The sequence below is a fragment of the Chaetura pelagica genome, unplaced genomic scaffold, assembly GCF_000747805.2.
Source record: "Chaetura pelagica isolate M959 unplaced genomic scaffold, ChaPel_1.0 scaffold280, whole genome shotgun sequence".
Lineage (NCBI taxonomy): Eukaryota > Metazoa > Chordata > Aves > Apodiformes > Apodidae > Chaetura > Chaetura pelagica.
The window spans coordinates 292,636-303,345 of NW_009951788.1; the positions used below are offsets into that span (position 1 = coordinate 292,636).

General features: G+C 41.4%; 1 protein-coding gene across 1 annotated transcript in view; it reads right to left on the bottom strand.

Annotated features, from left to right (window-relative positions):
* GANC (glucosidase, alpha; neutral C) overlaps positions 1-10,710 on the bottom strand; it is a 26,878-nt gene that overhangs the window by 4,082 nt on the left and 12,086 nt on the right. Inside the window, exons 10-21 of the mRNA XM_009997990.1 lie at positions 10,667-10,710; positions 9,579-9,814; positions 8,633-8,759; positions 7,633-7,712; positions 6,669-6,812; positions 6,169-6,265; positions 5,707-5,808; positions 4,967-5,210; positions 3,072-3,136; positions 2,069-2,145; positions 798-872; positions 233-346 (exon numbers count right to left, since the gene is read on the bottom strand). The exon at positions 10,667-10,710 is cut by the window's right edge and continues 104 nt beyond it. Coding sequence (XP_009996292.1) covers positions 233-346; positions 798-872; positions 2,069-2,145; positions 3,072-3,136; positions 4,967-5,210; positions 5,707-5,808; positions 6,169-6,265; positions 6,669-6,812; positions 7,633-7,712; positions 8,633-8,759; positions 9,579-9,814; positions 10,667-10,710 — 1,405 coding nt within the window. The remainder of the gene's footprint in view (positions 1-232; positions 347-797; positions 873-2,068; positions 2,146-3,071; positions 3,137-4,966; positions 5,211-5,706; positions 5,809-6,168; positions 6,266-6,668; positions 6,813-7,632; positions 7,713-8,632; positions 8,760-9,578; positions 9,815-10,666) is intronic.

Genomic DNA, 10,710 nt, shown 5'->3' on the forward strand with positions numbered 1-10,710 from the left:
GGAAGCGGCCAAAAACCCCCCGCCCAGCCGGTAGCCCTCTGGTACCGGCTCGCGACACTCACTTTCAAGGAATGGTGGGAGGGAAGTGGGAGCCCCCCTGCATAGGAGAGGTGGAGAAGAGCCACTGGACATACAGATGCAGACACCATTGTGCTGATGGAACAGGCAAGAAGGTCACAAGGTCAGGTAGAATAAAAGTCAACTTTGTAAAGGGCACATACTCTTGGACTACCTGTGTGTCCAGGGCCACATGAAGTTCATAAGAAGTATCTATCATCCATTCAGTGGATTTTCCAGCTGTGGTCTTCAGAGGTATCACAGTGCCTCCCCGCTGGAACACAGGAATCTAAAAAAAACCCAACAACCAGGGTAGAAAGGTTCATCTACTCTGATCATATAATGTTAACTTGAAACAGGAATAACTGAAACTTGCTCTTACCTCAGAAACGAACTTTTTACCACAAGTACATAAAGAAAACTATTCAACTAACAATGGGAATAGTGGTAATTTTCCTATATGCCTACAAGTGAAATATCTTTGCTTGGAAAATTCACCTTTAATATAATCTCACTTTTTCTCTACCACCAGGACATAGTAGTGTTACATACAACAACAAAGGAGATAGAATTTTTCTACTCTACAAAAGCTATTTTATATTATATTCCTACAGGGAAATTGCAGTGCCATTTTTCTGATTTTGAATGTTGACAAAACAAAAGCCTTTTTGATTTGTTTTTTTTGGTTGTTTTTTTTTTTCTCTGCTTACTGGAAGTAGTATTTTAAAATAAAAACATACATTCTCCAGTGTTACTGGGATCTTCAGAGTGCCTGGATCTCTCATTCGTTTAAATTTTCTGAAATCATACCAAATCTAGAAAAAATGAAAAAAGAATGAGCATGACATAAAAGGCAAGAGCTGTTCCCTCTGCAGATGCAGTTACTCCTCTGCTTAACCTTACTGTCACCAATTCTTTGATATGCAAGAAATAGCATTTACTTTTTAAAACCAATGGATAGAAAGAATAAATTCCCACTCCTGAAGTACAAAAATAATCTGATTTTTTCTATACTTTGCATAACATCTTTTATGTCTTAAAACATCTGGAAGTATAGAACAATGAAATACCTTGCTTTTTTAATCTAGTAATTCTGAGTTTCAGAAGAAGCATATTTATATTGAAATGAAAATTAAGAACAAGGTTACTCCTAACAGGTCACAAAAAAGAGCTACATCTGAAACTTCCCATGCATCACACTTGACAGCAGGTTTAACTGCTGTTAAGTGTGCCAGGCAGTCAGTTCCCACAGAAATCTTCATAAAATATTATTCTTAACTTGTTTGGAGAGCCCAGTCTTTTTTTCTCCTTATATTGAGAAGAATTCTGTGTTATCAGGTACATTAGTCGAGTCACAAGGCTCTGCGTGGTCTCACACACTCCCTTTTGTTGTTGTCCTTCTTTTAATTCCCCTCAAGTCTCAGGTTTTCCCTTAGGAACTATTTTCCCCATTTATTTCTTTTTCTCCACCTCAGCTGCTGCAGCCAAACAAAATTTATAGGAATGGATCACAGTGCCATCCTGTGGATAATTAACTTTACTTCAGAAAGGAACTGATCTCTCTACATGTCAGTCTTTGCTACAAGTTCCAGGCTACTGAGGCTTGTATTTCCTTGTCATAATTTTCTCTCCCCACAGCTTCCCTCTGATTTCCTTATGACCTTTCTTCAAAGATCCTTTTTCTTCGACATAAAAAAAAGAAGTTTCACCCAAACAGAAACGTATGAAAAAAGGGGACTGATAATTTACTGAAACTGTTTTTTGGTGTACCACATGAAACAGCAAGCCTTGAGGGAAGAATTAAATTACAGAAGTGGTGAGGTTTGTGCAGCAAGAAGGTAAATTGACTGTGAGACAAGCATGTGAGCTACCAAGATGGAAGCAAGGTTCAGAGCGGCCCAGAACAGCTGGCCAGCACTTGGCACAGGAGCAGTTCTCAGCAGTTATGAGATGGGGAGCTGGAATGTTGCTGTATTAAATTTGGCCTGAACAGCTTCATACTAATCCTCACCTCCTCTGATCCTGGAAGCAGAACGCTCACTGCCTTGGCCTCTTGCTCTGTGACTGGATGCACCAACAAAGCAATTCCTGGAGAAAAATCATAAACACGTCTGTGGTCCTCAAGGCTGCATCACATCAGAGCAGAAGGTGTGTGCTCTGGGGTTGTCAGCCGCATGTGTAGGGCAGGCAGCTAGAAGGAGCTGAGCAGGAGAGACTGAGCAGTGCCTGTGGTTGCTGAGGAAGAAGGGGAAGAAGGTGCCCAAGCAGAAGTTTCCCTGCAACCCATGGCAAGATGGCAGCTGTCCCCCTGCACTCATGGAGGAGCATGGTGGAACATTCCCTGAAGGCACCAGGAGGGGTGAACTTCGGTTTGAGGCCAGTGGACTTAAGAGGCCAGTGTACTTAGCATATGCAGCTGTGGAAGACCCCGGTGCCAGGGGAGGTGGCTGCTCCCGAAGCAGCCACTGACTGTGGGAAGCCCAGGCTGGAGCAGCTCTGGACCTCGTGGGAAGGACTCAGGAAGGAGAGGTTCCTGGAGGACTCTGCCATGGGAGGGACCCCGTGGGGAAGCAGGGAAGAACTGTAAGGAATCCTTCTTCCTGAGGAGGAAGGAGAAGCAGGAACCACCAGCCTGTGAACTGACTCTAAACCCCATCCCCTGTCCCCCTGTGCCGCTGGGGGGAAGGAGGGAGAGAAACTGGGAACAAAGGGATTTGGGCCCGGGAAGAAGGGAGGGGTGTGGATAACATATACAAGCCCTGCTCTGTGTGTGCGTCTGTGTCCTGGGTGTGTTTGATTAGTGTGAAATTAAATTATTACTTTTTCCCCAAGTTGAGTCTGTTTTGCCCTGGACCTTAATGGGTGAAGAACCTTCCTTGTCCTTTGTCTCAACCCAAAAGCTTCTAGTTGGGCTTTGTCCTCCTCATCCCAGTGTGTGTGAGGGGAGTTGAGTGAGAGTCCACGGGGCTGGTTCTTTGTTGTCATGTTAGGCCCAAACCACAACACTTGCTTACCCAGCATGTACTCATTTTCCACATCAAAAGTTTCTATTTTCCCTGGAAACTCTACCCATAGAGGCCTGTAGAAAGAAAGTGTGACTCAGTCAGTTTCTCCTCTCCTGCCAACCTGTTCAAGGCTTTCTGACGTTTTCAGACTCCATTTTCACCCTTTTTTTTACAAGGTACAGCTATCATGAACTGAAGATAGGGCAAGATCCTATTCTGTGCCTTAAAGAACCTTTTTCAAGTCACTGATTAGCATTTCCAGTACTAAATGGGTTAAAACACTCCCAGGTACCTACTGTTTCGCCTCCTGTAGCCTCACTTGCTGGCCTTCCGCCTTCTTCCTTACAGACTTGTACTCCATATACCTTCCTTCTAGCAAAGGAGATATGGATGAGCCTCTCTGTCAGTTTACCAGCAATGCTAACTCCCTTTGAGGTTGTGCTTGCAGCACAGTCCTTCCTGTGCTCAGCAGCTCAGTACTACTCTTGCAGCATATCTCCTCCTGGTCACAACTGAAACATGTGCACTAGAAGTTAATTTTCAGTATTTCTCAAAATCAGATAGTGCAATAGGTATCTGGTTACAGATGAGGAGTTGTATATTTAAAGTTTGGGAGAATATGACAATAACAACTCGTTCAGAGACAGGGTCTGGGTTTTCTTACATAAAAAGCCTGGCTCACCTGCTCACTCACAGGCATCCACTTGCTCCCTGCAGCCCTGCTTGTTCATGTGCTTGCTCATAAAACATATTTTCCGCTCTGTTTCTCTCAGTGAGATAAATACCATGCTTCCTCTCTAATTTTGTGCCTACTGCAACCAATTTAACTTAATCAAAGTTTTCTTTAATATTGTGGGCAGTGTATGTCAACAGAAGTTTAGAAAGTCACTGTACCTAGAACAGGGGTATCTAACGCCTACATATGTGCAGACAGATGCAGATGTGCTCACAGTATGTCTATAATGCAAATAATCTAAACTCAAACTGCTTGAGCTTTGCCAAAAGACCTTTATGTTTTTAAAACTTGGGAGATGCACTGTATTTGCAAAACAGTAAGTAAAGGTAAAAGTGATGCAAAAGGAAGACTGTCCAGGGAAGTGGTGGAGTCAACATCCCTGGAGGTGTTAACAAAACGTGTAGATGTGGCAACATGGTTTAGTTGACAGGGTGGTGTTGAGTTGGACTGGATGATCTTAGAGGTCTTTTCCAACCTGAATGATTCTATGATTCTATTCTAACACAGTTTTAGGGCAATATCAAAGACACAGCATTACTAAGGAAGATTAACGACATTAATCTCTTGCTGAAAGGATTGTTGCATTCAGCTCCGCTGAGGCACTTTCTTAGAGGTGCAGTAGAACACAAGCTTATTTTCTAATTTAATTTCTGTTATAGATTATTAGATTCTCTTTGAAAAGAAAAATGCTAAGAAATACTGCAGAGATAATTATCAAATTTAAATACAAAGCTTCTATTACAGTAACAATTCAGAAGTAACCAATATTTTCATAAGGGGCAAAATGGCCTTTTATGTTTCTAGGTCAGCAAGTTCAGAGTCCATTAAGCTCTAAGTATGGGTTGGAATAGTACATGATGTTCTTTATCATGATGAGAACTTTGGAGTCCACAATACTTTAATAACATGTTTAAAGACTGCACAGTGTTTATTGAACTAGCATGTTCCAGGTGTCATTTGGAAAAAAACCCAGAATATAATTTTCCTCTTAGAACCCTAAAAAAGCTTGGAGTATGCATGAACACAGTTTAGTAATTCTTGTGTGTTTTTTTCTTACTTAAGATCCAAATAAGCAATCGCAAAAGTAAGCAAGAGATGGTAATTTAACTTCCCTCCTCTGCGTAACTTCCTGAAGATAATCACTAAGCCTCCTGACTTATGCTCTTACCTCATAACCGGTTCAGCCGCTGTGTGTGCCCGATAGAACAGTGTGTATAAGTATGGCAGGAGGACGTAGCGCTCTCTAATGGCTTCCCTGATGATCTGGGTGTTCTTCTCCCCAAAGAGCCACGGTTCTCGCCGTTTGCTCTCCATGTTAGAATGACCTCTGAAGAAGGGCTGGTAGGATCCAGCCTGATACCAGCGAACAAGTAATTCTGGTTCCGGATCTCCAATAAACCCTCCCACATCAGCTAGATATTGCGCAGACAAATAAAAATACACGTTTTTTGAAATTATCCTGAAAAAGGTGAGGTTCTCCTCTAAAGAGCATTCCAAGTGTATAAATCCATGCATTTCACAGCGTGCTTGCAGTTCTGCTGTTGAAAAGCTGCTTGTCCAAATAAGAGCATGTTACTGGTGTAACACATTATCCTTTAATAAAAATCTCAAGAGAGCTTTTGGAGGGTAAGTGGTCGCCTTCCCCAGTGTCACAGTTACAGTGATCCTACAGAAGACCACCCGAGAACACTGCTGTAGATAGGACACACACACTACCTAAGAGTTAGTGGAGAAATAATGGTGAAAGGCAGGTTATTGGCTTCTGAAACCAGACTAATCTGTGAAACTGCCTGAAAATGCACCAGACGATTAAGCTTTCCACCATCTGTGCTGAAGTCCATCTTGCAATACAAGCTTGGTGGCACCAGTGATCTATGTGTAGTGAGCAACTCCAGCCAAACACCTTACCTCCACAGAATGAAATCCCTGCCATGCTGATGGTGAGAAGCATTGGAATGGATATTTTCAAGTAATCCCACTCTGCCGTGTTGTCCCCAGTCCACACTGCCCCTGGAAATACCCAGTTTTAGCATTACACCAGGAAAGCTGGGTGTATGCTTCAGTTTATGCTTGCAGTTAAGGAAAGAAGACAAGAATGGTCATGAACTGCAAGGCAACTTTTTTTCTTTACACACAGTCCTGAAATGCGCAACTAAAATGGGTATTTGTCACTGGACACAGGTAGTTACTCTGCTTCTAACTTGTACACACTTTGCCAGTCTCTTGAGATTTTTAAAATCTCTTTCACTCTTACGAGCTCACCTTGTCCGTATTTCTAAGATAGTTTCTAACCTCTCCAGACTTAACTGCTACTCACCAAACTTAAGAGAACAAAACAGCGTGTAAAGCATCCAACTAGTCCATACTTACCATACTTCTGTGATCCAGCAAAGAAAGATCGTGTAAGGACAAATGGTCTCTCTTTTCCTGAAGAACGTCTGATGAGTCCTTCTGCAGTTGCCATTTGCTGAAAATAATTAATATAAAAGTCATAAGGACAAACTGTATAATTAGAATATTTGCTACACTGCCTTTTTAGCCCTTCCAAGGCAGGAAAATTAAGAAATCCATAGCCATAAATAATACCTGCTACTAAAGCAACACTTGCTTAGTAGAATATAGTTGAACAACAAAAAAATATTAATATAATGTAGACACAGCCAATGTAGTTTACATTGTTATGGCAGAAAGGCACAGATGTTGTCACATTTTCTTGTGACCAATCACAGGGTTTACTTCAAATATAGCAACATGCAGCACAGCAGTTTCAGTTCTTGATGGAAGTTACAGAATACCTACAACTGTGTAAATCACCACATTAGACATAGTCTGTGAGAATAACTGCTGGTTTATGTCTCTAGATACTCCACCTGGTAGAATCCGTAGAGGTTGTGTACTTCCCGATGCTCCCAGTTGTTGTAGTGCACAGCATCTTTCTGCATTGTTAGTTCTGCTCCTTTGAAGACTGAAGGCTCATTCATGTCATTCCAGACAAAGAGGATATTAGTGGATTCCTATGACACAGGGTTGCAATTAGGACATGACAGAGGCATTGCTGTGACTTTGTGTGGTTATCTCTAGTGGGTGTCAGACCAGTCTGAGGTATGAGTAGAAACAGCAGCAGCAAAGCAAGACACAGTAATTATACATCTGTGGTCACTTGAAAGCTGCCAGGCATTCATCTCATCTCTCTTGGTGGCGCTTTTGGTCAGGGTGACAGCCTACAGGCCGACTTGATTTTTGCAGTTCTTACAAAACTCAGTAGGTACTTACTATTCCTGTCATTTGGTGAGGGGAAAGAGAAGTATTAAGTAGCCATGAGGAGAAGGCCAGAAAAGAAAAACTAGAGAGGAAAAGCAGGATGGGGAATGTCTACTCTGCATGTCTACTAGAGAAATGGATTCAACAACCCTACTGCAAAGCAGAACTTTGGGGTGTAGTGGGGCAGCTGGAGGTGCCCAGCAATGTTCACCCAGACACCTTCAGCACTAGGCAGGAGTGCTGGAAGGAAGGTCAGGGTGAAGCGACCATGAGCTATGAGAGAGCACTCCCACAATGCTCCGTGTGTCCTATCATGGTAATAAAAGCTGGAATTGCAGCATTGTGGGTTGCTAAAATGCCTGCAATTTGTTCATTCTACTGATGCAACAAAGTAAGCAGGTTCTCTTCTGGCATATGGGTTCCAACTTTCTTAGTATAGACAAGACCATGGAGAAAATCCTTCCTCTATGTTATGATAATATAGCTACAAAAGCCACCAACTTGCTTAGCCATCTCTTTTCCCCATTTTCAGGTTTTCTGGGATATATTAACCAAGAGCAAATAAATACACACCTTGTATGTTTTGAAGGCAAATTGATCTGCATACCATTTTCGCACTTCAGGATTGGTGAAATCCAGGTAACAAGAGGAACCTGAGGATGTGGATGATCCCATTGATTTACCTGATTAAAGATCTGGCCTGCATTGTCTTGACACCTAAATTCAGTGGCCTAAAGCTAGGCAATAGGCAGCAATAATGCAGTTACTATTGCTTCTGAGACAAAAGCTCAAGAACAAATTCCAGGCTAACCTGAAACTCAGCACACCCCTTGCCATGTTCTGCAGACAAATATAGATTCTGGAGGTGTGAAGCTCAGCACCATTTAAGGATGACTGCTAGCAGTTTAAAGTATGCTCAGATGTGAACAGGAAGCCAAGGAGAGGCAACGTCCCTAAGCTCAAACAGGAAGGTATCACTAAGATTAATAACATCCTGCCATGCTCCTAGAAACTGTAATATGTCCTTGATTTTTCCCATATTCATTCCTTTGCTGGGACTGTGGGCAAACAAGGGGAACAACCTCCTTTGCCTCCCCACAATGAGATCTCCTAATGAAAAATAACATGTCAAATCACTACATTATGATTGAATCAAAGACATCACTATCAGGGTTCACTTAATTTTATCCAGCCCACATAAGCAGTGCTCACTGCAACAGACCAGACCATGCTTCCATTACCCAAGACAAGCTCAGAAGAGGGATGGCTGTTCTGATCAACAAATCTGCCTTTTTCAGTTCTAGGCACTAGAACCATCTGCAGATCCAACAGACACAACAGAGAAAGTTGTGCAGCTGAAGCAACTAGAACATGACTGTACCAAAGAAACTGCAAAGTATTTGAAATTATGAATATTTACACAAAATGCAAGGAATGTAAAAGTTTAATTCTACTTCCATGGGTCCAAATTAAACTGTTCTGCAAAATTTAAAAAATAAATCACTTGAAATGTAGAGGTGGTGTTTTGGTTTTTTTGTTTTGTTTTGTTTTGTTTGGTTTGTTTTTTTTTTACCTGGCCAACAGATGCCCTCAAAATCTTGCCCATTTCTGTCTTTCACAAAATATCCCTTGTCTCTTGCCTGTGAATACAGGGTATATGTGGGATCAACCTTAATGTGGGGATCTACAATGACGACAAGCTGCCAGGACAAGAAAATAAAATACATCATTAGCATCAGCTCTACTGAATAAAAGAGTAAGAGTTCACTTTTGATAAAAGGTGGAAATATCCCACTTCCATGTTCATGTTCCTGCTTGAAATCATCTGCCTTAAGACATTTAAATATATCTTAGTTTGTATAGTGTACAACAGCAACAGAAGTTTCTAATTTTTTTTTTGCATCCATGTATTGTATTTACAGCTACTTCATGCTGCCATTAACTGCCTTGCTGTTAAACTGGGAAAGTACTGCAGACCCAACAAAGGTACTGTAAAACTTGAATGCTATTTCAACAGTCGTTCACTAACTTTTGGCAAAGATCAAGCATTAAACAATTCTACAGCTTTTAGATACTAACTGTGTACAATTTAATACCTCTATAATTCTAAGGAAAATATTTTAGCTGTAAAGCAGAAATAAAGACTAGCTAAACTAATGGACTGCACATCATACCAGGACTTCACCAGAAGGAAAAAACATATAGTTTATGGTAAGTAATTGTATCAACATAAAGGATAAATTCCATTTAGTATAAGCAGAAAAGTATTATCAATACAAAGAAAAGCTGAAGTAAGGGCAGCAACTACCAATGAAAGCTCATGTTAAGTAGAAACATTTTCTGCTGTGCCCACCAAGGATAGCACTGGGCTCCATTTGTAAGATGGAGCTTCCCATGGCACGAACTTAGCCTGTTGGTCAGGGTACAGTTTCCAGTATCTTAAGTACCGTGGTTAAAGCTAGATTGGGTAGCTTCACACCACAAATAAATAATCTGTTTCTTCCTGTAACACGTTTTACCTTGCGTTTTTTCTTCCTGAGATGTTCTTGCATTTTTCTGGGGTTCTGGAATTTCTTTTTGTCCCACGTAAAATACCTCTTGCCATCTGTGTGTTCTATGTCCAGCCATATCACATCATAAGGAATGTCATGCTCATCAAAGCCAGCATCTACTGCCTTGATATCTTGTTCATCCTCATAATTCCACCGGCATTGATGGTAGCCCAGTGAAAAAAGAGGGGGCAGGGCTTGAGTGCCTAGGAAAAGTATGGGAATAAAGGTAACACTGTTAATGCCCTTCAGGATTTTTTTTCTAGACACTCTAGAAAAGTTAATGTGATTAACAGGTATCAGTCTGGAGCTAGGGAATGCTGGCCTAAGTTGAGTCTAGAGCACATTCTTCAACCAAAGTGAATTCTTGAAATAACAAACATTACAATGAGCTCAACAACTAGAAAGAGTAGAGTGCTGTCATGGTAATATAAGAGTGAGAAGGAACTTGTTGTTTCGTGATGCTGAAGTGTTATACCAATGTCATGTTATTCTTACATTTTTTCTAATATAAAATATTCTAGATTAGCTTAACTGTCATTGATGAAAACAATTAAATAGATTTTAATAAGCAGAATGCAGTTTCTGTGAATGCTTGAACCTGAGTAATGTAAACATGCCCATAGGTCCTGCAGTACAAGGAAAACCATGGAATTGCATTTTTTAGGGATTTAAAAACATTTTAAAACCTGTATGTATGTGCACGTATGGCAAAAGGGAGCTGGGAAACTTTCCTGAGCATGTACTTCTGTTGTGATGGTGACTGGCAGTTCTAGCCCGAGTCTCCTCTCTTCATCTAAGACAGTAGTTTCAGACAGCAGTAGTTATGCTGGCTTCTCAATTAGGACCAAATTTGACCAGCTGCAAGAGGCTTGAGAAAACAAGGATGGAGGCCTGCCTTCACAAAGCACCAACTTTTGCTCTACAAGCTGCAGTTTGGGAACAACTGGCCTCCTGCACACAATGGCCCAGGTAAATATTAACCTGCTCATGGTACCGCATGTTCCTCAGAGAACAGATAAATGTGTCACACTGGCTCCAAGTATGTGAGTTAGTACCTGTCAGTTGTGCAAACTGCTTGAAGACATCAAATGCAGTGGGT